Below are 27,726 nucleotides of genomic sequence, written 5' to 3'. Positions count from 1 at the left end.
CTTGGTATCTTTAACTATATGAAACATAGGACTGAATGACTAATGCTGCTCGTTTGTTCTAGAAGAACAAGAAAGGTTGGGGCGAAGATGAGCCAGATGAAGAGTCACACACCCCCCTCCCTCCTCCTATGAAGATCTTCGACAATGACCCTACACAGGATGAGATGGTAGGACTTCTTTACTTTCTCACTTGAAAGAACAATGTATAACACATGTGATTTTTGTCCTGTGTGTGTGGTGAGGGTAGTAATACCATCTCTCCCTTGTTATCTCCCTGAATCCATAGTAATGCAGATTCCATCTAGATTTGGTAGATGTCCCCTCCCCCCGCCCTGGAGGTCTGACCTCATTCTGGGCAGTGAAGGGGCGCGTGCAGAAGTCCCAGAGCGGGAATCTGTCTGGTGTCTTGTCCTGTTGATGAAGGATAATGACTCTGTCTTTGGAAGCTGCAGATCCTGAAAGGAACTATTTGTCGCAAAAGGAGTCTGAGGTCGTTCCAGGCTGAGATCACTTTGTTGTACCTGACTTCTGAACTGTGTTTTAGCTGATCGTTTTCCCTATACTGAGCTCTAAAATCCAAGGAACAGTAGCTTCCGGTTAAGCTCAAATTCTGCGATCACCACAGGAGGGATGGAGACGCTGCTAAGGGGGAGTTGCTGACAAAGGTGGGAAGACCTAAGTGCAGGTTGCCACGTGGTTGGTCTTGCAAAAATCCCTGCCTCGTGAGCACGCAGAGGCTCACCGGGGCCTGCAGCATAGACGTCTACGTGGCCTCGAATCGCTGAGCGATCACCCTGTTTGCTCTAGAGGTCAGCTTGGATGTGTGGCCTGGTTGCCAGCCGAGGCTCAGGGCTGCTTGAACTGCACGCTCTGTCACTCATTTTCCTAGCAAACCCTGCTTTCACCTCGGTGTGTTTTTCCTGCCTTCTCTTCGTGCCGCTGTCCCCTTGGACTCCGCAGGTTTTAACTGTCCTTTACATTTTCTTTTCAGAGTGGTTGGTGGTGGTGGTGGTGGTGGTGGTGGCTTAGCCGTCCCTCCGGGGTCTCCCTGTGTTCCGTGGTGCACCGCCTTGCCGTGGCACGGCCCGCTCTGAGGCGGTGGGGCCGGCAGACGCGGGGAACACATCTTCATACCACCCCCCAGGGATACAGTTCAGAAAGGCCTGCTTGCAGATGCTTCAGCATGTCCGGTGACAGCCCAGTCCTTGTGTTCATTCCCTCTGCTTTGTATTTGGATCACGAACCCCCAGACATTAGTTGGGGTCTCCCAGGGTGCCACGCGAGAGGGAGAGACTCTCGGGACAGGATGATGATGAAGATGCCCCCTCTGTGACGGTGACGGTGGTGGCCCTGACTCTTAACTGTCGGAAGGGCAAGTAGCAGGAAGCACGGCACGATGTCCATCCTGGGTTCCCAGGAGCAGAAGTGCCGCGCTCCACACTGAGGTCAGCACGGGAGCCAGGCTGCTGTGTTCCCAGAGGCCTAGCCTTGTAAAATGTTCTGTGAACAGTGACAGCATGTGTGGGGCGGAGGATGCTCCTGTCACAGTATGGGCCCTCCCACGCGGCCCTCCGCATGGAGGTGCCAGCCGGCATCCGAAAAGTAAAGGTCACGAACCCTCCCCCTCGAATTCCCTCAAACACAGCTTGTTTTGGGGAAGAGGATGTTATGCTGTTTCTGGATAATCTTTAACTGAAAAGGCGGACTCACCCCAGACATTTGTGTGGCTTTTTGTTAGCCAGAAAGAGGACTGATGGCAACAGTCCCTTTTTAGACACATTCACCCTCCTCAGCCCTGCCTGTTTGATTTCTGTGCATTTGTTTTTCTGAAATATTTGGGGAGCCTCAGAACTTCTAGCAATTGGAGTTGAACTTAGTAAAATAAGTTTTTACAACAGTCTATAAGGACGTTTTTAGTCTACCTATTGTAATGTTATACAACCGCCTTGATTCTCCATGTTCCCTTCTACTATTTGTTCATATGTGTATATGTTTTATTTTTATAATTGTAATATGCACTTGATATGCTCAATGTTTTATTTAATTTTTTAAAAATCTTATTAATTTTATCTTCATAACTACAATTTTAATAGCTGGGGAGTATTTCCCTTATTTGATGTATCATAATTTGCTTGACCAGTCTGTTTTGGGATATCCTGGGTTGTTTCCAGTTTTTGCTACCCTAGATAACACTGCTGCAGATCACTTTGTACATACAGCAATTGTTCTTTGGACTTCTGTCCTTGGGATAAGTTCCCAGGGGTGGGATTACTAAATCAAAAAGTTGATAGCTTGGATTTCCAAACAGACTTAAGCTCCTTTCCTGCATTCCCCAGAAGAGAAAAAAGAGTGTTGTTATATCTCTCTTAATTATTATTTGACTGTTTTACCCCATCTCAGAAGCAAAGACCTTAAATTAGAAAAGTAGCTTCCTTTTTGAAACTCTTCCCCCTAACGTAAGGGACAAACTTGAAGCCAGAGCATGGCCAGGACATTCAGCTTTTTATCCCTGTGGTGATCAGTGTCAAAGACCAAAAGAGCATGTGTCCTGGGCCCTGAGAGCACAGTTGCCCTCTGCTTAGCTATGCCAGGGGGGAAAGCTCATACGTGTGCATGCAGTGAACCATTTCTCTCCCAATTTCTTCTCAAGTAGGAGAAGGAAGATAAAAACCACCATCCCTCCATGAGGAGGATTCCCCAAACCACTGACCAAACAGCCACATGAACCAGTCAGTCCTTCTTGCTGGTATAAGTGGATGGGGGGCAGGCCCTTGGCTTGAGCCTCCTTTCACCATGAATAGGATAGTCCCTGGTGACTCCAACATGAAATACACAACTCCTTGCTAAAACCATTTATTACGTCCAGGTGTTTCAGTTCGGGGGCCTTAGCACAAACAGCTATGTCTGTGGAGGTGTGTGTGGTGTGTGTGTGTGCACGCACGTGTACGCACATGTGAGTGGGCAGGGTTTCTAGCTTCCTGGTCTTTAAGTGCTCTGCCCTAGAATTTTTGCTTGATACACACTGAAGACCTATATTTAAAATCTGTATTTAAGCAAAGTGAAGACAGTTTCTCTCCTTTGGACACATTTGAGGCTAGGTTTATGGATTCCTTTCATACCCTGGAACAGCAATGGGCAGCCCTGTCGTGGCCAGAGTTCTGTCTGTCCCTCTCCCCTGTTGCTGACAGTGGGTGCAGCCCTTACCTATTGGCCTCCCGGGAACTCAGCAAACCCTGCCCTCAGCTCCTCCGGAGGCCTGCCAAAGGAGAGCCTAGTCCCATCCCTGCTTTGCTGCTGGCCAGAATTCCTGACAAGGGGTCAGGCAGGCCTGTCCCACACCCCCTCCTATCTCCCTCTGTGATCTCTTGCCTCTAGACATAAAGCTTTGCTTCCCTTGCCTGTCTTGAGCTGTGGACTTGCTGTTTTGCTTCCTAACTGCTATTCCTCATTCCTTGCTAATCTGCTTTTCCTTTGCTGCTCAATGTCTTGCAGTCCTCCTCTTTGCTAGCAGCCCGGCAGGCTTCCACTGAAGTACCTTCTGCTGCAGACCTTGTCAGTGCAATAGAACAATTGGTCAAAAGCAAGCTGGTAAGTGGGGGTCCTGGAGGCAGTTCTGTGTGTGTCTCACCTCCATGTGGCTCCCGGGGCCTGGCGTCTGTCTGCCATGGCCTCCTTTGCCCTCCATTCCTCCTATAGGATTGTTTCTAGCTAAAGATGGTTTCCAAAAAACCTTGTGCTCCAAAGTCTTTTTAGCTTTTTTTTTTTTTGGAATGGGCATAGGCAATTAATAGGCCCTTTTGGGATTGTGGCATTGATGAAAGGAAAAAAGTATCCAAGACAAAATAGCCTCCCTGTGAGCCCAGTCCGCTGACCCACAGCGATGCGGCATTTGGACAGTGACTGGTGTGTGTCTGGTTAGCCCTGAAGCTAACTTGGCTGCTGAGACACAGAACACAGATTGGGTCTTTGAAAGCACCAGGTAATTTTATTCGGGGGCCCTCAACAATTTTCTAGCTTGCAGAGTCTTGTAAAAGTCGATTGCTGATTATAACGGGGAATGGGCAAAAGTGTGTAGATACCTCCCACTAGAGATTAGAGGAGCTGAGACATACCCCCATCATGGGGGAAAACTGAACTTACGCCCCTGAAAACTGGCCTAGCTTGTGACTGTCTCGGGGGCCAACCAGATCACTGCAGAGAAGGGTTATGCTCTGGCTGCTTTAGGGTTTGGGCACCATGCTGCTGAAAGAGCTCATTTTTGGATAATGCTATTCCTCTGCGCCATGTTTTTACACTGATGCATATCTCTACAGGATGGCAATTTGAAGCATTCTCCTTGCCCTTCACCCTCATCCGTGTCACTTGTTTGGTTTTTCCTGCAACTCTCATTAGCATAACTGTCTATGCTTCTGCCAGACCTCTCTTGGGCAGTTCTGCTTATCAGCACCATTTAAACCCTCCTCCCCTTGGCCCAGGAATTAGAGGAAAATGCTGGATGCCGTGCAGGGAACACTGCCCGATCATAATTCTGATTACAGTAACTCTGTCTTTAAATCTCCTAGCTTGGAGAATACTGATGAAATTTAACACATGATTTTATTCTTCTCCTTCTAAGTTTTCCTTCCTAAGTTAGAGAGACTATTTCGGCTGATGTTTTTAGTAACTGCGTCTAAAGGTTGTCCGTTTTCCTGCCACCCTCCCTGTCTTGTTGGCGGGAGTCGAGTGCTCTCATGGGCACTCCACTGGCTTTTCAAATCTTGCCTCTCCGACCACTCCTCACTTGCTCTCCTTTCCTCTCCACACTGACCCCCACACCCTCCTCGCTCTCCAAATACTAACAGTGTTTTCCCTTAAAAATCACCCTTTGTTTTTTTCTTTACATTTTCCCTTTCACCACCTGACCCTGAGCCCTGACCTCATGCCTGGACTATTGCAGTAGTTCCTCTGCCCAATCAGCCTGCCTCCCGGGCCTCGGTCTCCTGGTGGGTCTTCCACGAGCACTGCTATTGCCTCTCTCCTCAGTGAAGGCTCACTGCCTCCCTCCTGCCTCCATGGTTGTCTCTAGGGTTGGGGTGCCTTCAGGTACCCAAGACACTTTACTGAGGTGCAGGAAGACAATTTTGGAATCTCTTCATCTCATCATTTAAAAATGATTTGGGGCATATTTTGTTACGTACATAATGGTAATACAGTAGCATGGAAATACAAGTTATAAATAAGTTACATGTTTTGGCAATGTATGGCCAAAATTATGTTTACTGATGGAGGAATATGATCAAAGTTTGGAAATGACTGGATAAAATATTCCATGGAGTATCATATGATCTCACTGATACGAGGAATTCTTAATCGCAGGAAACAAACTGAGTGTTGTTGGAGTGGGGGGTGGGGTGGGAGGGATGGGGGGACTGGGTGATAGACACTGAGGAGGGTATGTGCTCTGGTAAGCGCTGTGAATTGTGCAAGACTGTTGAATCTCAGATCTGTACCTCTGAAACAAATAATGCAATATATGTTAAGAAAAAAAAAAAGAAGAAGAAGAAGAAGGTAGCGGGAGGGGAAGAATGAAGCGGGGGAAATCGGAGGGGTAGACGAACCATGAGAGACGATAGACTCTGAAAAACAAACTGAGGGTTCTAGAGGGGAGGGGGTGGGAGGATGGGATAGCCTGGTGGTGGGTATTGAGGAGGGCACATACTGCATGGAGCACTGGGTGTTATGCACAAACAATGAATCATGGAACACTTCATCTAAAACTAATGTTGTAATGTATGGGGATTAACATAAGAATAAAAAATAATAATAATTAAAAATTAAAAAAAATATATTCCATGGATAAAATCCACACTTATCCAGTATTCTAATGCTTTGTAGCCAGCCTGTGACCACTTATTTTTTCTGGCTGATGAACTGTGCACCAACCAAATTGTTTTCCTCGTGCACTTGGCTTTCCTCCCTCTGAGTTTCTGTTCATACCACCCTACTTCTCTCGAACATTCCCCCTCTTATTTTTGCTTATCTAAAGCATAGGTCCTTCAGGGCCCCACTGGAATCTCATCTGCCCAGAAGGGCTTCCCTGACTCACCCAGGCCAGATTTCCTGTGCAGTCCCGTGGCAATTACTGTGTGAGCCACACACTGGGGGGCAGCTCTTAGATAGTTCTGTTGGGTTATTTGTTAAAGTGTCTTAATCTTTTCATTATCTTAATCTGTGCAGCTTCCCTACCCAGCAAGATGATTGATTGGTCATTTAGGACATGGTTTTCCCCTCCTCCATTAGTACACAGGAGGCTTTTACACTCATACATCAGTAGACACTTGTTTCCAAAAGGCTGTATTTTTCTGTATTTTGGATTACCTTTATCCTGCTATTACTGCTCACCTGAGCACTGCTGGGAGTCCCCACAGCCCTCTAGTTGTGTGATCGGCGTGTCTGGTGTTAAACAGGTAAGGGCAGATATTGAGAAGTCCCCTGAGAGCAAGTTTCCCAGAAGAGAGGAAGTGGAGGGTGTTGGTGGAGCAGATCAGCCCTGTAACAGGCCCTCAACAAACCTCTATCAGATGAGTGGTTGCTCTGTGGTACGTTCCCACAATAAGAACTTTAACTTCTTCTTCCACCAATAACTACTTCTTGAGGACCTGTACTGAACCCAGAATTGTAGATTTCTTTGGCCAAACAAGTAAAACCAAGCCCATGTCATGGAGAGGAATGAGGGAGCAGCAGTTTGGTTTCTCAGAATCTTCTCACCAAAATTTGATCCTTTGTCCTTCCCTCTGCTTTCTTTCCTCCCATCCCAGTACACACCCACTGTGGGAGAGCAATGAAGCAACAGTAGGTGGTTGTTTCCCCCAGGCATGTTTGAGAACCCCGAGTTGCATTTTTACCTCTGAGGCTTGTATTCCTATTCCTCATTAGCTCTTTAGCTGAGAAGAGGGTGAGACCTAGTACCTATGAAAGTTCCAGAGTTTTTATGTGACTGTAAGTACAACAGTGTGACAGCTGCCAAAATAGCCAGTGTGTGTTCATAGGCTAAGTTAGTGAAGTACAGTGTACAATCAAGGAAAGTAACAGCCCCATTGTCCTCAAAGTTCTTCAGCCCGTACCTGCCATGAGTAGCGTGAGTCATGCATGTATCAGGTTCCGAACGCAGCATTCTCAAGTGTTCTTGAACTCAGAGGAAAGGCCCCAGGAGGTAAGCCGTACCGTGTGGCCCATATCATTTGAAGGAAAGTTGAAGGTACTGGGTTAAATAGGGGGAGAAGTTAGGAGAGAGAAGTCTCGTAAGAGCTGTCCTGAATTCATTGAGGACTGCCGTGGGAAAGAAGGGTTGGTCTCACTCTTTGTTGCTCTGGAGGGTGGAACCTAGACCTGTGGGTGGAAGTTATCTCAGTTCAGTATGAGATGAGGTAATAAGTTCCTTTCCAATTGACAGAGTCTGGAAATTTTACAGGAGCATCTAGCATACTTGGACTTTTATATCTAGGGCTTGGATTCTTTCTACTTTCTTTTTTGGTTGTTCCAGAGATAGCACCAAATTCTGTTCCACCCAAAAGCCTGGAGATCCCTGTGTCTCGGAGTCCCAAATCTGCCCTTGGTGCATTATGGTCACGTGGTCGTGACGGCACCAAGGCTTCTGCCCCAGAGCTGCTGGTAGGAAACAAGGGTAGGTGTTCTCCAGCTCACATACAATACAGACAAAAACCCTTGAAGCTCTCCTAGAACTCCTTTGACAAGTCCCTCTGGACATTAGTAGACACTTGAGTTCTCATCTGCCAGCCTTGGTCTTGAATCACTGCTTTTATTTACCAAGAGAAGATACCCACCCACCTCGCCCCAAATAGATCTCACACATTTTTTCCACATTTCATATTAAGATACTGTCTCTAACTCCAAGCCAGGAATAAGGACTCTCCCTGCTTTCCCTGTGTGATTTTACTTTTTATTTTTTTAAGTAAACTCTAGCCCCCAACGTGGGGCTCAAACTAACAACCCCAAGATCAAGAGTCACATGCTTTACCGACCGAGCCAGCCAGGTGCCCCTCCCTGTGTGATTTTTAATAAAGCTTTTCCTAGACATGAGGATGGGTGGTAGCAGTAGTGGATATGTAGGGAATCAGAGACCTGGGTTGTAGTCCTGCCTTGGCTACTTATTGTGTAACCATGGGCACCTTACTTAGTCTACTTGTAGACTAAGTAGTCTTAGACAAATACTTAGTTACTTGTAGACTAAAGGAGAGCTTTTATCTCCTTTATCAGCAGTGACGATTCTGTCCACCTGAATCTTATCTCAAAAGAGATACCATGATGATTGAGTAGGTGTGAATGTTCTTTGTAAAATGATAAGCAAGCATCCTACACATGTTAGCTCTTAGCCATCTCATCTGTGATCTGTGTTGTGAATGTCAGGGCAAGGGAACAGTGTCATCCCTTTCTTCCATAAACACGTCCTGGGCCATGGGGACACAGTATTTGTCAGCCAATAGACTAGTGGTTGAGTGAACAGGGCAGGGTGATAGCTTAACAACCTATGTGATTTGGTTTTATTCCTCAAGTTTGAGGAACAAGAGCTTCCTGGCCATGTGAAAAATCTCGCATGTCTCTCAACAGCCACAGGATTTCACAGCCTGCCTGAGATGAAAGATCAAGCATCTAGAAAGAACGCCTCCTGTCTGAGCCCTTGTCCTCAGATGGCATGTCACAGTAGTTCACCGGGCTTGGGATGGTACCAATGGCCCCTTGACTGATAATCCTCTGCCTTTGGGGTAGGGGCTGGCCGGGATTGAGCTCTTGTTCAGTCGACCTGGTGGCCTGGCATCCTAGAATGTGTCTACCTGCTTCAGCAAGACATCCTTCCCTCTGGTTCTCCTGCTTTGATAGCATTCACCTCTCTAGTCCAGCCCTATGGGCCACGAAACACGACTAGGCGAGGCTGCATCTGTGTGTATGTATGCTTTGCTCTCCTCTAGATGAATTGGCCTGCTCATCAGTGGCAAGGTAGAGTTAGCCGAAGTTAAGAGCCCAGAGGAGAGGAAATAATGGCCACATCACACCCATGGTGGAAGTGTATGTTTTGAGGCACTGGGTGCCTCTGGCCTCCCTCTATGGAAAAGGTTCCTGAGCTTGTTGAAATAGAAAAGTTTCGATTTCCACCAAAAAATTTTTAACACAAAGTCACAAACCTGAAATGTCATTTGCCTAAACATGACATTTTCTACTACTCAGTTATCTTCTTCCCCATCTCCACCCTTAATGTGCCTGGAAATGATTTTTATCTAGTACTTTTTATCCAGAGAATATTATATAAATTTTTAGAACAGGGTGGGGAAGCTAAGAGGTTGGTGTGGTGTCTGGTGCTGGACCAGCACCCTTATCTGTTGTTTTTTCAGATGACCTTTGACCTCTCCCCCAAGAGTCCCATAGTACATTCAGTAAATTCTTAGAGTCCTACTATGTGCCAGCTCTGAGATCAAGCACAGAACCTTCCTTAATGGAGCTCACACCCTAGGGTTAGTGCTCAAAATGCTCTCCTGCCTGGACTATTGCAACATTTCCTCCCTGACTGCAGTCTGACATCTCTCTACATGACTATCAGATGGATTTTCTTTTCTTTTCTTTCTTCTTTTTAAAAAACTTTTTAATAGTTCTTTTTTTTTTTTTTTTTTTTTACTAATAAAAGCAATATATGCTCATTCAGGAAGAACTGGAATAAAGACAAGGGTATAAACACAAATTATATCACTGATAATATCATCATCTAGACATATTCCATGCTGAAATATTGATATATTTTCTCCTAGACCCTTTTAAAAATAATGTAGTTAATTCGAGTGTATAGAAAAGTGAAGTCCTTTTTTCCTTTACTGTCATATCAGAGACATTTTCCCAAGTCATGAAAAGCCCTTAGGAACATTAAGACTGATCTTCCTAAAACTTAAATCCAATCATGTTAATTCCCTGCTTCAAACCCTTTCATCAATGGTTTTAGAAAGTGAAGTCTCTACTTCTTAATGCGGCACACAAAGCTCCCTATGATGTGTCCCTACATACTTCTCCAGGGTTCTCTGTCTCACTCCTCCCCTCTTCCCTCCCAAGTGCTCACTCACCCCAAGTCACACAATATATAGTCACTTGCCACCACCCCCCACCCCTTGCCCCTTTCATACCCTATATTCTACCTGTGTGGGCTGCTTTCAGCTTCCCAGGCTGCCCTGGGTAGGTTCAAGCCTTGATCCTTTGCTCAGAGTGCTGCTCCTGCCTGGAATGCTCTCCCATCAGGGGACCCAGTGAAATCTCTATTTCTCAATACTCAGTTCAAGCATTGCCTCTTCCTTTCCCTCCCCTCTCCACCCCCTCTTCCCCCAGAGAGCAGCCTCTTCCATCTAGAACAGCATCCATGATAGCTTAGATTATGGTGGCGGGGGGGGGGGGGGTGCGGGTAGGAAGCCAAATAGTATTCATCTTCATTTCTGCAGTGCGTGGCAAGTATTTAGCATGTAGTAGATGCTCAATGAATATTCGCTTGAGTACAAACAGATGATCAGTCGCAGTACTGTAATGACTGGTATAAAGGGTACTTATAGGAGTCCCAAGGAGGGGGCATTTTATGGATGTGTGATCCACAATCCAGCAGATAGGAAATGGGTTCATTTTTAATGTGGGGACAGCCTTCCTCTATACTTAGTCTACTGCTTCGAATCCTATTTGCATTTCTGTTCCTTGGCCTTGGACCAACGGGAGGAAGTTTTGTGGCCCTCTCCTTGTGCACCTTCTCCTTTGCCTGCTGAGACTATTGTGGCCTGAGCCCCGGGCAAGGCAGAAGTCCTCCCACTACCCATCAACCCAGCCACCGCTGCCTGCCTCCCACCAGGAGCAGCACAGACAGTGGCAGGTCGCCCCTAGTTGCCCGTGGCTGGGACCCAGGATCCCCACTCCAGCCCTGGTAGCCAGGTCCTCAGAGGGAACGGCATTTGAGTTAATAAGCATTGATAGCCAACGCCATTATGAGGCAGATTTCCCAGACTACAGCTTAGCCAGACCCTTTCTCTCTTCTTCCTCTCTCACTGCCTCTGCCCTGCTCACCCCCTTGCGGAGAATCATTCCCCAGAGATAATTTGGGCTGCTTTGCTCATAGGCAGGAAGATATGGAACATATTTCCCTGTGTGGCACTTCGGACTCCTCAGATATCCTTCATTCTAGAGGGTTGAAAGTGGACATGCCAAGCTGGATGTTCCACAGGAGAGCCTTGTAGGCAGAGATGTAAGCCTTTTTGCCTGGGCTTTGCAGTCAGCATCCTGCCAGCCAACAGGCTGCAGAACAAAGGCTGTAATAGGACAATGGGACAAGGAGGAGGGGAAGTAAAAGGCATGTAATCAGATCAATCACCAGCTGGGTCCATCTGCCTGGGAGCCTGTCTCTGGCGATGGCACCAGGGAACAGGTCACATGTCTTGAAAAGCCTGCCTATCCACTGGCTTGTCAGACCCCAGCACCAGACACTCTCATTTCCTTAATAACTGGTTACAGATCCTGAATCTATAAATTTAGCTAAACTCTCCTTGACCTTTCTGTATTTTTAGCCTATCCTGCTTCTCAGGATAACAACTTCCACGGTTGATCACTTGTCCTGTAAAATAACTTCATGACAAGTTAAAAGAAATTCTCTCTCTCGAACTTGAAAGCACGATCTTCTTAATTCTAGTTTCTGCTGTTGGTAACAAATTCATGCTTGGCCCTTGGTACATTTTGTTGATTTGGGGTAGAGTAGGGGAAAGAAGGTTGACATCTCTTCTCAGCTTTACATTTTTCAGCTTTAGTCTTTTTTTTTTTTAAGATTTATTCATTTATTTTATTTATTTAAAGATTTATTTATTTGAGAGAGAGCACAAGCAGAGGGAGTGGCAGAGGGAGAGGGAGAAGCAGGCTCCCCACTGAGCAGGGAGCCGTGGTGGGACTCGATCCCAAGACCCTGCGATCATGACCTGAGCCGAAGGCAGAGGCTTAACCGACTGAGCCACCCAGGCACCCTTATTCATTTATTTTTGAGAAAGAATGGGGAAGGGACAGAGAGAGAGGGGGAGAGAGAAATCTCAAGCAGACTCCCTGCTGAGCATGGAGCCCAACGTGGGGCATGATCTCACAACCCCGAGATCATGACCTGAGCCAAAACCAAGAGTTGGACGCTTAACCTACTGAGACACCCAGGTGCCCCTCAGGTTTACATCTTAATATCTACCACCTATTCTCATATAATGAATGACCCAACACCTCATTTACTTTTTGTTTCATTCCCCTGGACTTTTCCTTTTATTTGTCCTATCTTGAAGTACAGCAGCTATGAGAATTTAGACAGATACTCCAAGTGCAGGCTGAACACTATGCTGAAGCCTTTTGTTTCTCCCACCCTTTTGGAGACTTTTTGATCTTTGTGACTTTGACCTTAAGGCTGATGTTTTCAAAGACTTCCATAGTGAAGCCTTTCCTTTGAGCCGCAGAGACTGTTGTAAATAGGCCTCTTGTGTGGGTAGTTTGGATGAGACTCCCATATTTGTTTTAGAGTCGCTCACCTTGACCTTGATCTCCAGGCTTACGGTTTATCCACATTGCTTCTGCCATGTTCCATAATGAAATGCTAAGTGTCGCTGTGTGATCTTTCTTTGAGGACATCTGTAAAAATGCTAAGATTGGCCCCATTTTTACATATCCTTCTTGTTAACAGCTTCAAGGGGGGGAGAGCTCATCATTGTAGAATATTTTTAATTTTTCAAGGGATTATATAACTATTGTCTCGGTATATTCCTTAGAAATCTGTAGAAAGGAGAGATCTGATTTGAAAATTGAAAAAAACTGAAGCATGCATGGAATAATTGCAGCTGTCTCACTTAAGATCATCCAGTGATAGCAGATTTGGGGTTAGAATCCTTTGCCTTTAACTCTTTCTAGAGTACTGTATTAATACCTTTACCTTGTTTCTCAATCCTGCAGCACCTTAACTAAAAGAAATTAAAGGAATTCATAAATGAAAGAAAACCCTTGGTAAATAACCTTAGCAAAGATATTTTTAGGAAAGGCTAAATCTATTGACCTCTTCCTGTCTGCATCTCATTGGCCTCTTGGGGAAAAAAAGTATAGCTGATTTAACAAACACGAGTTTACCCAACTAGCTCTCCTGTCGCTACCCTTCCCTTATCAATTGGCATTTGATGGTCCCACAACTGATTTTCTTTTCTAACCGCTTCATTAACGTAGAATTGCAATGATTAGCTTTACCTCTGTAGCTCTTACCCAGATACAAGTCACTTTGACAATTTTCATTATGTCGGGAAATTGGCAGCACATGACGGCAAGTTCATCCTGATTGCCTGAGAAGGCGGCAGCTCTGGGCAGTCTGCTGCAGGGAGAGGAGAGTACCTGGCTTTCTGGCACTTGATTGACGTTCGGTGAGAACTGCCTTGGCTACTGGTCTACCAAGTTGGCTGCTGCTAGGCTGGAGGGGACACAAGGGCCTCCAGATGACTTTTCAATGTACACTTCCCTAAGGCTGTTTTTCTTCTCTTTTCAGAGTCTAGAAGGAGGCTCATACCGGGGAAGCTTGAAAGACCCTGTAGGCTGCCTGAATGAGGGGATGACCCCACCCACACCTCCTAGAAACCTGGAAGAAGAACAGAAAGCCAAGGCCCTGAGAGGCCGGATGTAAGTGATTTCTCCAGATTCTACCCTAGTGCACATGTGTACAATGGGTTAAGGTGGAGAAAGTTTGGGGAGGATTACAGAGGGGTTCCCCACACTGTATTTCCATTGATATCATTCATTCTAAGTAAAGGTGACCTAGATCTGTACAGTGTACATTGATAAACAAGGCACTGCAATGGCACTGACTTTAAGAATTTTAGGCTGAAGTATTCTCTTGGGAGATAGCAGCTATTATTGACAAAGTGTGGTTATAACCAAAGTCTGCTAGAAATTTATTTATTTATTTATTTATTTATTTATTTATTTATTTTTTAAAGATTTTATTTATTTATTTGAGAGAGAGAATGAGACAGAGAGAGAGAGCATGAGATGGGGGAGGATCAGAGGGAGAAGCAGACTCCCTGCTGAGCAGGGAGCCTGATGCGGGACTCGATCCAGGGACTCCAGGATCATGACCTGAGCCGAAGGCAGTCGCTTAACCAACTGAGCCACCCAGGCGCCCTCTGCTAGAAATTTAAAACATGTTGGGGCGCCTGGGTGGCTCAGTTCGTTAAGCGTCTGCCTTCAGCTCAGGTCATGATCCCAGGGTCCTGAGATCGAGCCCCGCATCGGGCTCCCTGCTTAGCAGGGAAGACTGCTTCTCCCTTTCCCACTGCCTCTGCATTCTCTCTCTCTCTCTCAAATAAATAAATAAATAAATCTCTTAAAAAAGAAATAACACATGCTGATAAAAGGAAAACAACAAAGTTCAGGAACTATGGGACTATTATTATGGTCCCATATTAAAGAATCCATGATAGAAAGTCTGGTAGAGTTTCACCTGAGGAAACATTTCTCAAAATGTAGGGAAGTCATATGTAGGAAAGGCATCTGTTGTGCCATTTGGCAGAGCCTACCTCCACTCCTTTTCTAATCGTTTAATTTTGCATCTGTTTGTGGACTTAGCTCCAAGAGAATGTCTTCAATTTTTTTTAATAGTTGGGGTAAGTAAAATTCACATTGCAGCCCATTTCACAAAAATCCATATTTTACACAAGGTTTGAGTTATCCACCCTGATGTCAAGTCCGTCTTCTGTTATTTGAGATGATCAAGAAGATACCAGATACCATTAATGCAAAACCACAATTCCTCCAAAAGTTTAATTTTCCTGTTTTGGGTTTGACTCCATGTTGGAAGCAGAGCTTGATGAGTCTTGGACGTGGCCTGGTGTGTGAGAGATTGTAAAGCCCAGAGAACTGGTCCCTTTGCTAATTAGTCTGTCCTTCTCCCTCCGACTCGTCATTCCTTTAGCCTGGTCACAGGTATGAGGATTAGCAAAAATCAGTGAGGCCAGGCCCTTCTGTTGCCTGGAAACAGGCAAAGTGAACATTTATGAGTTTCTTTCCCAGGAAACAAAAGTAGAAACGTCATAGCCAGGGCCTGGCCTCAGAGCAGGGCTGTCACTTCATGGTGGAGCTGGGCAAGTATCTCTTCAGTTCCAAACTTACCCCTCAACTTTATGGGTACTCAGGGGAACCCCAAGAATGGAATAGAGGTAGAAAAATACCATCCCTAAATGGACATTTTCTAGGACTTGTACAAAGCTGCTTCTCTTTAGCTTCTCAGGGTTGTTTTTACATAGAAGAGGCAGCGTTGGAGCCGATGTTCTTTGTCAAGCCAAGCAAAACTCAGATCAGGGAGGAGACCTTTGGGGTAGCAGGTGGTCCTTGGCCAAGCCTGTCACTGCTCTTGTCACTTTGAACAGGCCCATGAGCAGTCATGTAAGCTATTGTCCTGCTTCCAGATGTGCTGTTGTCTGATTTTGCTCCAACAGACAAAAGTTTATTGCCTCTTTTGCTCTCTTTACCCATTTATTCTCCTCCTTCTTACTCTTTTGCCTGACCCCACAGCTCTCTGCATCCTGAGCTATCCTGAAAATCCAGCTGTTACCAATGTCTCATTGCTCTTGCTGTAACTTATGGCCATGATGAAAGAGAGAATATATATACATGTCTAATTGTGAACTCTGTGTGAGGCGAGAGGCCAGGGAGTTGGGGGGCTTGGGGGAGGTGAGGTACAGAGAATGGAGACTCAGTCCAGATATCAAAGGGTTAAATGAGAGCTCCCTGGAGAAAAGATGAAAACAAAGTTATTTGTCCAGGACAAGAAAAAAGCTGAGAGTGGGCTTGATTGTCTTCAAGTTTTAGCGCCTCATTGATTGAACAATAGGTGTTGAACACCTATTCTGCACCAAGGTATGGGATATATCAGTGAGTAAAACAAACCATGACAACAAAAGATAAGTCCTTGCTCTCATGGCAAGTGTACACTGTAAAGGGAGAAATTATACAGTAAACAAAATAAAAATAAATTAGTAAATATGTTAGAAGCTGGAAAAAGAAGAAATAGTAAGGGAGATTTGGAGTATAGTTGAGCCTGTGTTGCAGTTTTAAATGGTTCTGACATTTGCACAAAGACTAGAAGCAGGTAAGGAATAAGCCATTAGCCACGGCCATTAGCCATGGAGGGAAAGGGTTCTTGGCTGAGGGAACAGCCAATACAAAGCTTCTAAGAGATTTCCTGTGCAAGACCAGCCATTCCCCATCATTGTGAAACACAGAAGTTAGAAATAGGTCTGACCCATAGCTGGAAGAAGTTTAGTTGGCCCAAAGAATAACATTTACCTTGTAAATAACCTTTACTAATAAGAACCGAACATTTGTTAAAATGCTTTATTATCAGTTCAATTTATTTGGCAATTGATCATGTACTGTCTTGTGCTGCATGTAACTTAAATCTTTTATGGACGTTTTCAGAATGTCTATTAATGTGCCATGATCTCCCCAAGTATTTCATCAGGCCTTCAAGGGAAATGATGCCAGGCCCACTAGCAGCACCTTGTCTAATCAGTCCCCTTCCCTAGAGGCTGGAAAGCCCAGGACAGCCCTCAATCTGTCAGCAGATACCATAGGATAAAAATATCACCTACAGACAGGGAGCTGGACTTCATCTCCAAAGGGCCCTCCCAGCCCCAAATTCCCACTCCCACTTTCCTGTGGGTTTCTGCCACTTTCCTCCAAGTAGCAACATGGGCCATGCTAAAGATATATTTAAATGCTTTTATTTGGCCTTGCCAGTTCCTTCCTGTGGCCTATAACACATGATTGTGGATTGTGTATATTGGAGAGAGGAAACTGGTTGGAAGTACTGGACATGCTGATAAAGAAGCATGTGTTCCTTTTTGCTTTCTCCCCATCACCCTGAGGCCCAGATCCGGGGATTTGTTGGCTTCTCGTGCCGTATAGATCAAGAATTTCAGATGAATTGCTTCCTGGGTTCAGAACAGTTATAGCCCTTATGCTGGGGTCTGCTTTGGACATCCCAGGACTCTATCCCTTCTGCCACTTGGGCCAAAAATGCAGTTGTGTGGCTCCAGGCAAAAAAGCTAGTAGGAGTCAGACTCCAGTAAGCCGCACGGCACCTAGCCTGCTCCCGTGCACAGCCCTGAGTGTTTTATGTCCAGCTCTTTACTCTCTGGACAGAAAGAAAGAGAAGTGCTTGGTTTTGAGGTCTCAGGGACCCCAGTGAGCCAGTCTGAGTAGTTTGCCAGGCAGCGGGCAACAGTGAAAGAGCAGAGTCTTTGGACTCTGGTACAATAGGTTCAGATCCCAACTCTGCTACGGACTTTGTCATCATGGGCAACACGGCCTCAGTATCTTCCTCTATAGAAAACAGGGCTTACACTGCCTCCCTTGATATAAGCATGAGAAATTCCAGATGAAGCGCTGGCACAAAGCAAATGCTCCGAGAGGAGGAAATCATTAACAAGAAAGAAACTAAGAAAACAAGGGTTCTTGTAGTGGTTACACCCCACATCTGTGAGGGAGAGGGGAGGCTGCTGCATTGAAAGTTGTGATTACGGGATGTCTGCAGTCAACCTTTCTGGCTCTGACTGGGGCTTTTGCAGGCCGGTTACCAGGGACACCTATCGGAATAATTGTAGCTTCTGTATCTCAAAAGGCCTCACTTGATATTGGTGTCTCTGAGACCTCAAAGGTTGGTTATCAAGCAAATGCCTTTCTCCTCTTGGTAATCACAGAATGGAGTTGGAAATGGAGGAAGAAAATCTCATGGTGAGCCCTTGGCCTCAAAGCTTTCATAACTCAGTTTTGCCAAAATGTCTTGTCATAAAAGTGCCAAAGTAACTTTCCTGTCAACTTAAGTGTGAAGATTTCTTGCTTTACAATGAAGAGGAACCCTCATTGTTCTTAATCTCCCGCTCAGGTTTGTCCTGAATGAGCTGGTACAGACAGAAAAGGACTATGTCAAGGATCTGGGGATTGTGGTGGAGGTGAGTATGTAGCTCAAGGTGGGTCTGCGGTCACCTAACCAGAGGCATGTTGGACCCTATCTGGGCCCAAGTGTTTTTAACTTGTGGGTTATGTGCAAATACTTCTGTGTATTTGCAGAAATGAAACTAAAAATGACAATAGATCAAATGAAATATGTAGGTTTTTTTTTTTCTTTTCTCCTTGAAATATGAGAGATTCAGAGGGAGATGGGGTCCCAAATGTTGCAGCATCTGGGGGAGCCTCTTGGTTAAAGCTGAGTCCTTTCACCTTGTTTTAGGTGACCAGTTACTCTCTCAAGAGCTCTTCCTTGGCGTTTAACCATATGGACATATATTCTTCAGAGCTATGAGTCACCATGGGCACAAGCAGGGCACTCCTAGTGAAACCTTGGGGCTTAGAGTCTCCTTAGATTTTAAGAAGAATGTTATGGCTACCAAGAGGACAGACAAAGAAAAATCCACCCATAAGACAAGACTGACAAGTCCACAGTTAAGAGTCAACTTGGTGGTAAATAAAACAGCGCTCTTCTTAGGGATTTACTTTAGGGGCATTTAGATTCTTGGATGAAAAAGACCTTCTCTTAAGGGGGCTGGAGACAAAGAAGGGGACCTAGAACTTCATCAGAGTTGTGTCTGTCACTCTGCATGGGGTGAAGTCCTGGCTGGACACCGAGAAACCACAGAAGAGCTTGCCCTCAGACTCCTGCAGAGAGGGGGCATTTACACCGGGGGGGGGGGGGGGGGGGGGCTGCGGTACATGGGGCTTGGCAAGAAAGCTTTCTCCTGAAAATGCCCCACTGACCCCTGCCTCTGCTCTACAGGGCTTCATGAAGAGAATAGAAGAAAAGGGTGTCCCTGAGGACATGCGAGGGAAGGATAAAATTGTGTTTGGAAATATTCACCAGATTTACGACTGGCATAAGGAGTAAGTGCCACGTTGTCCTGAGGACAGGGCATCCTGCGAATCCAGGACCCTCCCATCCTCCCCCTGCAGCCGACCTTAGGGGTGGGGTTGGGGGAGAGCCTGGTGTCATTTATCTCCTCCCAGAGAAATAATACTGTTCTGAAGGAGGTGGCTTCCTTCCCTTATCCCCCTCCCTCCTTTTAGTTTTTTCCTGGCTGAACTGGAAAAATGTATCCAGGAGCAAGACAGACTGGCCCAGCTCTTTATTAAACACGTGAGTGCTTCCCCGCGGCCTCCGCACCGCGCCCTCCCCGCATGCCTTGGAAAGTTCCTCCTCTCTCCCGCTCTCCTCGCCACTGGCCTGCCTTCTCGCCCCTCCCTGAGGGCTTTTTTTTGGGTGAGATGGGCTGTTGCCTACTGCGTGTCCTCCTGCGTCCGTGGTACTTAGCCGCCCGTGTCCCCAGAGCGCGGGGCGTGGGGGCCGTGTGCTCTGCGGCGGGGCGCGCGGGCGGGGGGCGGCCGCCTGAGCGCCCGCCGTCTGCCTCTGCAGGAGCGGAAGCTGCACATCTACGTGTGGTACTGCCAGAACAAGCCGCGCTCCGAGTACGTCGTCGCCGAGTACGACGCTTACTTCGAAGTAAGCCGCTCGGGCTTCGCCGCGACGGGGGCGGGGCAGCACCTCGGGCCGGGGCAGCCATGGTCCAGCCACAGCTCCCCACCCCACCCCCTCCCAGCGCTGGGACCCCTTCCGGGGAGCCACTGGCGTGGCCCAGTTCCCGAGGCTGGAGCTGAGGCGGCCCGGCGGCCCGTGCGTGGCATGACGGGGACACGCCTCAGGAGCTCGGTGCCCCCTTCCGGGACCGTCCCCAGCGCAGGCCCGCGCCGCGCTCCCCAGCCGGGCCGTGCGCTCCCGCTGCGGAGCTTCCGTCAAGCCCCTGCGAGTGTTTGTTGCGCCCCGGCCGGAAGCGCCGCGCTGGGGGAGGAGAGAGAGGCGAGGCTGCGCCTCAGGAAGAGCCCTCAGGCGACTGCTCGCCGATCCTAGGAGAAGCCCTTCCGACGTGACCCTGGAGCAGCAGAGGGAACGGCGTGTCCCCCGCTCCGGCGTGGCCCCCAGGGCCGGAGTGAGCGGACGCGGGGTGGGAAGGTGCCCGACCTGCAGAAGGTGGCAGAAGGTGGCCGTGATGTGTTGTTCATAACCCGTTAGCAGCTGTGTGGGCAACTCTCCCTCTCCCCCGCTCTGAGGGTTCTCAAACTTCATTAGCAAACGTGAGGGCCTGTCCTTCTCACCTTGCCCCCTGATCCCCAGGACCCCAGCCCTTTGGCTCCTTTTTCTTCTGACGTAGCTCCCTTGTGTTCCAGGAGGTGAAACAGGAGATCAACCAAAGGCTGACGCTCAGCGACTTCCTTATCAAGCCCATTCAGAGAATCACAAAATACCAGTTGCTCCTCAAGGTAAGAGAGCTGTGAGCCCGAGTCAGGGCCCGAGAAGGGTCTTCTCAGCCTCCGAGTTGGGGAGCAGGTCAGCGTGAGGCTCTGTCTCCACCACAGCTTTCCCGTGAACCGGGGGGCGTCTGTGGGCTGTTACCTTGCCTTGTCTGTTACTTGTGTCAGCTCTGCCCCCAAATAAATCGCACGCACGTCATTCCTGCCTTTAAGGTTGGAGGTTAGTTCATTTTCTTTCAATGCACTCTCTTTGTCACCGACTTGGGACCTTTACAAAATAAAAAATAGTGACATAAAATCAGAGTGACCACGAGGAGAAAGAAGAGCCAAGGCAAGGCCCTGGAAAGCTTAGATGAGTAATACCTAAAATTTGATCATATTTTACTTTTAAAAAATGGTTTAATTTGGTTTGTCTTATAGGATTTGAGGTAAATGGAAGAGAGAGATTGAGCTTTCCTTTCTCCCAGCCTTTCTGGACATAACCCCCCCTCTCTTCATGCTTACAGTCTCCTTCTCACTTCTTCCCTCCCTCCCCGCCCCCTTGCTTTTCCCACAGCTTTTAATCTTTGAGTATTTGGGGGTTTTTCTCCAGTTGTTTCCAATATGACTCAGAAGTTCATATCTCAGCTTCTACAGCGCACTGCCGTGTCTGTTGGGGAGGAAAGTTGTCTGGGTGTCATCGGAGGTTTTATGATGCTGGATTTTTAATAGTGCTCTATTTTCCTAACTGATGTCACCATCCTGCACCCTTCCCCGCTCCCCCCACTTGCTAGGACTTCCTGAGATACAGTGAGAAGGCTGGTTTGGAGTGTTCCGATATCGAGGTGAGTCTTCTGCTTGCAACACTGGCTGTTCTCGGCGACAGCGTTAGATGTGTGTCTCTAAGGGAGAAGGACTGGCTCTCGAGGACCAAGGGTCCAGGCAGAGTCCTCTCAGTGAGAGCCCCTTGCAAGCAGCTGCTCGACAGGATGGGGAATGGCAAATAGTAATAAACACTGAGTGTTTTTCTATAACCCGAGAATTCTGTCCTGGGACAGACCAGAGTTTCACCCCACTCGTGTTCTCCATGTGGCTCCAGTGACATGGTGGGAAGGGGGGGCGGGTATTTGAGTCCTCTAACATCCTTCAGAGATTCAGTGTTTCAGTGTGCAGTTTCATCCATGAATCCAGGTACTATCTGAGTTCAACACATAAAATATCCTGTTTTCACTCCCTCCCCTACCCCTGAGGATTACTCCCTAAGTGAAGTCCTTTGAGACAATGTCACCATGGGGATTATTATAAGCCGGAGAGGTTACAGACCATTCTGGCAGGTTATTTTAGGTTAAAACCTATAGTGTTTCACAAGCCAGGCTAAGCTGTTGCTTAGGCAGCCAAGAAGCAACAGAGAGAAGAAAGAAAATATGAGAAGGAAAGAGAATTGCTAAATAAAAGTGGGAAGGAGGAAAAGGCTGGCTGGGTAGCCTCCCCACATGTGGTCACTGATTCACATGGGGCCCTGCACCGAGGACCAATACCCCAACAGAAAATCCCATACTGCTCTAGGAGTGGGCTCCATACTGCTCTACCAGTGTCCTTTCCTAGAATCAGGGAGCCCCTAGGAGGTCCCTGTCTTCCAGCACAGAATTGCCCTAAGCTTCCTGCCTGAGTGCTCATCCTGCTCCTGAGCTGCTATTGTTCTCTCCCGCAGAAAGCCGTGGAGTTAATGTGCCTTGTTCCAAAACGCTGCAATGACATGATGAATCTGGGACGCCTGCAGGGCTTTGAGGTGAGCCCTTAAGGAATGCTTCCAAGCCTTCTCTCTTCTGGACAACAGGAGCTGGGGCAACGAGGCAGCTTCCCTTTGAAGCCCTGTGCCCACCTCCTCTGCTGCCTCCACTCACCATCTGTGCCTTCATGCCAGGCCCCTCTGGCTCGTGGGCCCAAAAGATGTATCTATTTAGGATGTCCAGTAATAGGGCAGTCAGAGGAAGCTACAGAGCAGTCTACCAAACTGGAGTCACCATTCCAAGGGGGTTGGAAAGACCCAAAATTCCTTATAACTGTGGACCTGGCAGTGACCTCTTTGCTTTGCTTTCTTGCTTGGGATGTGAGTGTGTGGAATGTGAGGGAGAGTGGGACTAGGGGATGGAAGTAGCACCAGAGAGAAAATGGAACACTTTTTCTTTTTCTTTTTCTTTTTTTTTTTTTTTTGAGAGAGTGGTTCTAGGTCTACATAATGGCTGGCTTTTTAGTTAAATGAACATTTAAAGCTTTAAAACGTGTGCATATTTCTATTCTTTGAAAAAGAGAATCAAGTGTTAGGAGAAACAGCTAGATGTCCCCAGAATTTTGGCTTCAGTGAATAACTAGTTTGCTAGGGCTGCCATAACAAGTCCCACAGACTGGGTGGCTTAAACAACAGAATTTATCATCTCACTTTTCCAGAGGCTAGGAGTCCGAGATCAAGGTATAGGCAGTGATGGTTTCTCCTGAGGGCTGTGAGGGACAGATCTGTTCAGGCCTGTCTCCTTGGCCTGTAAATGGCCATCGTCATGTTCACATGGCATTCTTCCTGTGTCTTCACACTGTCTTCCCTCTGTACATTTTTCTATGTCCAAATTTCCCCTTTTTATGAGGACACCAGTCATGTTTGAGTAGAGCTCACCCTAATGACCTCACTTTAATTTGATTCTCTCTGTAAAGATCCTGTCTTCCAATATGGTCACATTCTGAGATAGCCGGGGTCAGGACTTCAACATATGAAGGGGGTGGAGGTGGAGCAATTCAACTCATAACAGTGAACCTTTGAAGAAAAAATGGACTTTCCTACCATAACCTTGATAAGTGGCTGCCATTAGTTTATATCCAAACCTCATATGCTACATATAATCTGTTTTGGATATTAATATGATAAAATTGGAACTGACACAATTATTGACTGGCATTTAATAATTGTTGAACCCCTTAGAGAAAGATGTGGATCTTCTCATCCTGTTTCCTGGTAATTCTGCAACCTAAGATTTTATTATTTCTTTCTAGAGAAAAGGGGTTCCTAGAAGTTGAGATAATAAAGAAATAATAGCGTCCACCACCACCCACCCACCCCCCCCCACCCCTGGCTAAATTAGGATAGAATAGAAGAGAATAGAATAGAAATAAGGCAGAGTGGTCTATAAGTAAATTTAGGAGATGCTACATTCAGGTTTGGGTTACTGAGTTGGATTCATAATGTTCTTGAGCCCAATTCTCTTGTCCTCCTTGCCCTCCCAGCCCTTCCTGGTGTCCCTGTCTGCCACTGCTTTGTTCCTGTGACCAGGAACTATGTGGAGGTTTTTCTTTACTGTTTATTTTTCATAGATTCCCGGTTCTCTATGTTAGGCCTGAGGCATTAGAGCAAGCAGGGGTTTGCAGCAGAAATATACCCTGAGTTCCTTTTTTTTAAAGATTTTATTTATTTATTTGACAGAGAGAGAGACAGCGAGAGAGGGAACACAAGCAGGGGGAGTGGGAGAGGGAGAAGCAGGGTTCCCGCTGAGCAGGGAGCCCAATGTGGGGCTCGATCCCAGGACCCTGGGATCATGACCTGAGCTGAAGGCAAACGCTTAACGACTGAGCCACCCAGGTGCCCCTATACGCAGTTCTTACAGCTTTTCACTAGTCATACTGGATGAAGTTTTACACTTTTTCCCTGGGCTATGCTAGGTCTGAAGCTATTCTGAACAAACCAAGTAATTCCTTTTGCTCTTAAGCCTTGATGTCCACAAGTTTCTGAGGAGGAGTCTGGCTTGACTTTCTCTGGGTCTTTGGAGGCACTGACCATTGACAGGAAATCAGCATCTGACCGTGCTAACTCATGTTAGACTCCACAGGAACTGCGTTGTGCATGCACACGTGTGTACACAGAAGGCCAGACACAGACTGCAGAATTATCTTCTCTTTTCAATCAAGCACCACCATCTCCTTTTTCCATCAAGTCTCAGAGAATCTGCTTTGCATTCCTTCAGCTAATTAAGAAGGACCATGAACATCCTCTGTCCCTTCTGAAGTCCAGGGCTTTGGGCCTGGGAGAAGTTTGCCTCCTCACTTAGATTCTCTCTCTTATAAATCCTCTAGCCTTCCCTTCAGTATTGGCAGGGCTATAATTCATGGGTCAGGCTCTTACGTAATGTTAATAGAGCTTTTAGAGCTTTCCTGGCTAGCTGGTCACTGGCTTAATATTAACTTTGGACCAGGGTAAAGATAAGCCTGTTTGGCTGGTGACCTTGACAGTAAGGAGCCATGATCCAAGCAGAGGGCAGGTGTTTCTCGGGAATAGAAAAGAAAAATGACCCCTGTGCTGGGTACTGTTTGGAATAAGGCATCATGCGCAGAGAATGGCCCCCATTTTTACTGAAGGGCAAAAGTCATCACCTGAGAGAGTATGGTTCAGAGGAGGCCCTCTAGCTGCTATCAGATATCAGGTGTCAGCGTGTTCTTGCTGCAGAACAGCAGGGAAAGCAAGGCTCTCCAGTCGCATCTGTGAAGACCTGCTGGGTTGGACCTCATTCCCTTTGAAGATGTGAAGATGTCTCTGAAAATCAAACCAAATAGGCTCCCCCTATGTAGGCTGGCAAGTGGCCTGCTAGCTCAAAGCATTTTAAGAAGGATCTCAAGACCCAGAAAAATATCTACCAGCTTGTAAAACATGGACACCTGTATATGGTACTCCAGCTGTACCTGTTGATCGGTAGCAGGAGACTAAGACTTCAGAATTAGACTAATTCTAACTAAGACTCCATCCTCAAATAATAGAAGGAGATGAGAGGAGCCCAACTCATTAAGATTACTTGCATTCCTGCCTACATCACTTCCCTTGGCCACAGGTTGGTTCTAGGTTCATGACCATAAGAGTACCCGAGGTCCTTGGCCCATGCTGCAGGGGAGCCAAGCAGACAACATTTCTCAGAGCTTTGAGGACAGAAAGGCTACAGGTGTCACCCACTTTCTGTTTTCCTTTTAATAAAAAATAAGAAGAGCCAGGATAATTCCTGAACATCTTTCTAGCTAATGATTTTATCTTCCTCCCTTCTGGCATTTTCTTAGAGCTGCTTCTTTCCTAGTGGTTTCCTAGCCTTCCTTCCCTCCCCCCCCCCCCCCCCCCCCCCAGGGGTCTGTGTCTGCCCCATCTGAATGGATCGGTCCTAATTCAGTCTCTTACTAGTGTCCTGAGGCTTTTAGTGTCAGGTCTGCTGTCTGTGTCCTCAGGGGGGCCAGTCTTGTAGGCCCAGAGGGCTGTGGCCCCCTCCCCATTTTTCACTTCCCTCACCCCAGCACTTGCTTCCATCAGGGCACCCTGACCGCGCAGGGGAAGCTGCTGCAGCAGGACACGTTCTATGTGATTGAGCTGGACGCAGGCATGCAGTCCCGAACCAAGGAGAGGCGCGTGTTCCTCTTTGAGCAAATCGTCATCTTCAGTGAACTGCTAAGGAAGGGATCACTCACCCCGGGCTACATGTTCAAAAGAAGCATCAAGGTAAGGCTCCCAGTGGGGATGACCGAGGGCAGGGAAGAGCCAGTCCTGGGAGCTGCTTCCCAAAGACAGAGACCTGGAGTGAGTATGGATTCAGAACGTTGACAGTCTTTCAGCCAAAGAAGCTGTGGGTGTGAAGGTTAAATATTTTGAGAGAAAGAGACAGGCTGAGAGTAGGTCCTACAGATCCTGCAGGTTCTCCAGGATCATGTCATTCACTCACAGTCAGAAACCAAAGGATTTAGCTTTGGTTTAACCCAGGACAAAATTTTGGGAATAGCTCCTGAAATAAAAAGTTGGAGGAACTCTAGTATGTTGTTGATTTTTTTTTTTTAAACCACTTAAATATGAAAAGATTGAACTTGGTTTCTTCCAGATGAATTACTTGGTCCTGGAGGAGAACGTGGACAATGACCCCTGTAAGTTTGCGCTCATGAATAGAGAGACTTCCGAGAGGGTCATTCTGCAAGCCGCCAACGCGGACATCCAGCAGGCCTGGGTACAGGACATCAATCAAGTCTTAGAAACACAGCGAGACTTCTTAAATGGTAGGTACTGGGCCTGGCTTCTAACAGGGCCATTTTCAGGGAACCCCACACCTCTGAGTTTCCTTGGGTCTGGGCTTAACGGTGACTTCATGAGCCCGGATGACATTTTGTAAGGATGATAAACTTGTAGTTTTCAGAAACACTTTGTTGAGAATTTTTCTGAACCTGGGTATGTCAGTGGAACAGATGGAACATGATAAAGAAGCCCCATCTTTCCAAAAGAAGAGCTGTTCTCTTAGAGCCTAGCCATGGGGTCTATGCCTTGTGGCCACCCGTGCCAACTCGTAATGATTGTGGCAGAAGTCTGAGTTGGGCACATCCTCCTTGTCTCAGGGGCTATCAGAGTACTATGTTTTTCCATTTGGTGGCTAATGGTTGGTGTTTTCACAGGTTCTCTGGTGTTACTTAGTGTTCACTGGGAGTTTGACAGATCAGTGAGAGAGCCTACAGAGGTCCTCTTGCTAGCCAACTTGAGCCCTTTCAAAGGAGAGGTGATCCCTAAACTCTAAATTTCAGTAATATCTTGAAACTTCCCACAACTCATGATTACAGAGAGTGTAGCTCTCTATGGACCCTGCAGGAGTCCCCTAACTGGTGGTGGGAACCGAAGTGAAATGGCGCTGCTACCTTGTTTAAATTTCTTTATTTCTTTTCGCTGCTGGGGTTGTCTCCACGTTGAGCTTAGCATGTGACAGGAAGTGTACAGTTTTAAACCGGTGCTCATCTTTCAAGTTGATGCACTCAGAAGTCTCTCTGAGCAGAAACAGAGCTGGAAGTTGAAAGCAGAATGTCACCAGAAATGAAGTTACCCCAGACACTCAGCAAGCACATATGCCTGTACGTACACACACATACACGCACACACAGACTCACCAAGCACATATGCTTGTATGTACACGCACGTGCATGCATGCACACAGGTCCACTGTCAGATGTGTCACCTCTTGCCAGTACTGGAATCTGGACTCTTTCAAATGGCGCAAACAGCCCTTGTTGGGTGTCCAGCGTTGACCTGAATGCTGTGGGGAAAGATTAAAGGTAACATACCAGTTGAGGACCATGGGCAAGTCATGATGTTTCTGTGGGCCTCTGTTGGCTCATTTTGTGAAAAGGAGGGACAGTCTACTCTGTTCACATCGGCACGGGCTCTGGTGTGCCAGTCAGCAGTACGGGAAGCAGGAAAACATGGCACAGCTCCCTACAATCTCAGTCTGACTGCATGTAAGGGATTTAACACATTGTATTTATTTTAAAACATATAAAAGGAAATTATATAGCAAGATAAACATGAAACTTCAAAGCAATTTCACACTGTAAGTG

General features: G+C 46.9%; 1 protein-coding gene across 10 annotated transcripts in view; it reads left to right on the top strand.

Annotated features, from left to right (window-relative positions):
• Positions 1-27,726, top strand: part of KALRN (kalirin RhoGEF kinase) — a 648,894-nt gene that overhangs the window by 578,396 nt on the left and 42,772 nt on the right. For 6 of the 10 annotated variants that reach the window (XM_034999991.1, XM_034999993.1, XM_034999994.1 and 3 more), the window contains 11 exons: positions 63-167; positions 13,559-13,689; positions 17,954-18,020; positions 18,842-18,945; positions 19,129-19,198; positions 19,475-19,561; positions 20,284-20,376; positions 21,141-21,191; positions 22,058-22,135; positions 25,676-25,861; positions 26,235-26,406. In XM_034999991.1, coding sequence (XP_034855882.1) covers positions 63-167; positions 13,559-13,689; positions 17,954-18,020; positions 18,842-18,945; positions 19,129-19,198; positions 19,475-19,561; positions 20,284-20,376; positions 21,141-21,191; positions 22,058-22,135; positions 25,676-25,861; positions 26,235-26,406 — 1,144 coding nt within the window. Of the gene's footprint in view, positions 1-62; positions 168-3,492; positions 3,589-13,558; positions 13,690-17,953; positions 18,021-18,841; positions 18,946-19,128; positions 19,199-19,474; positions 19,562-20,283; positions 20,377-21,140; positions 21,192-22,057; positions 22,136-25,675; positions 25,862-26,234; positions 26,407-27,726 lie in introns of all 10 variants that reach the window. The other 4 variants (XM_035000002.1, XM_035000000.1, XM_035000003.1 and 1 more) reach the window with 3 other exon arrangements.

The sequence above is a fragment of the Mirounga leonina genome, unplaced genomic scaffold, assembly GCF_011800145.1.
Source record: "Mirounga leonina isolate KUSES-001 unplaced genomic scaffold, KU_Mleo_1.0 Mir_115, whole genome shotgun sequence".
Classification (NCBI taxonomy): Eukaryota; Metazoa; Chordata; class Mammalia; order Carnivora; family Phocidae; genus Mirounga; species Mirounga leonina.
The sequence above is the reverse complement of the archived record's forward strand: the minus strand, read 5'-3'. Positions and strand labels throughout refer to the sequence as shown.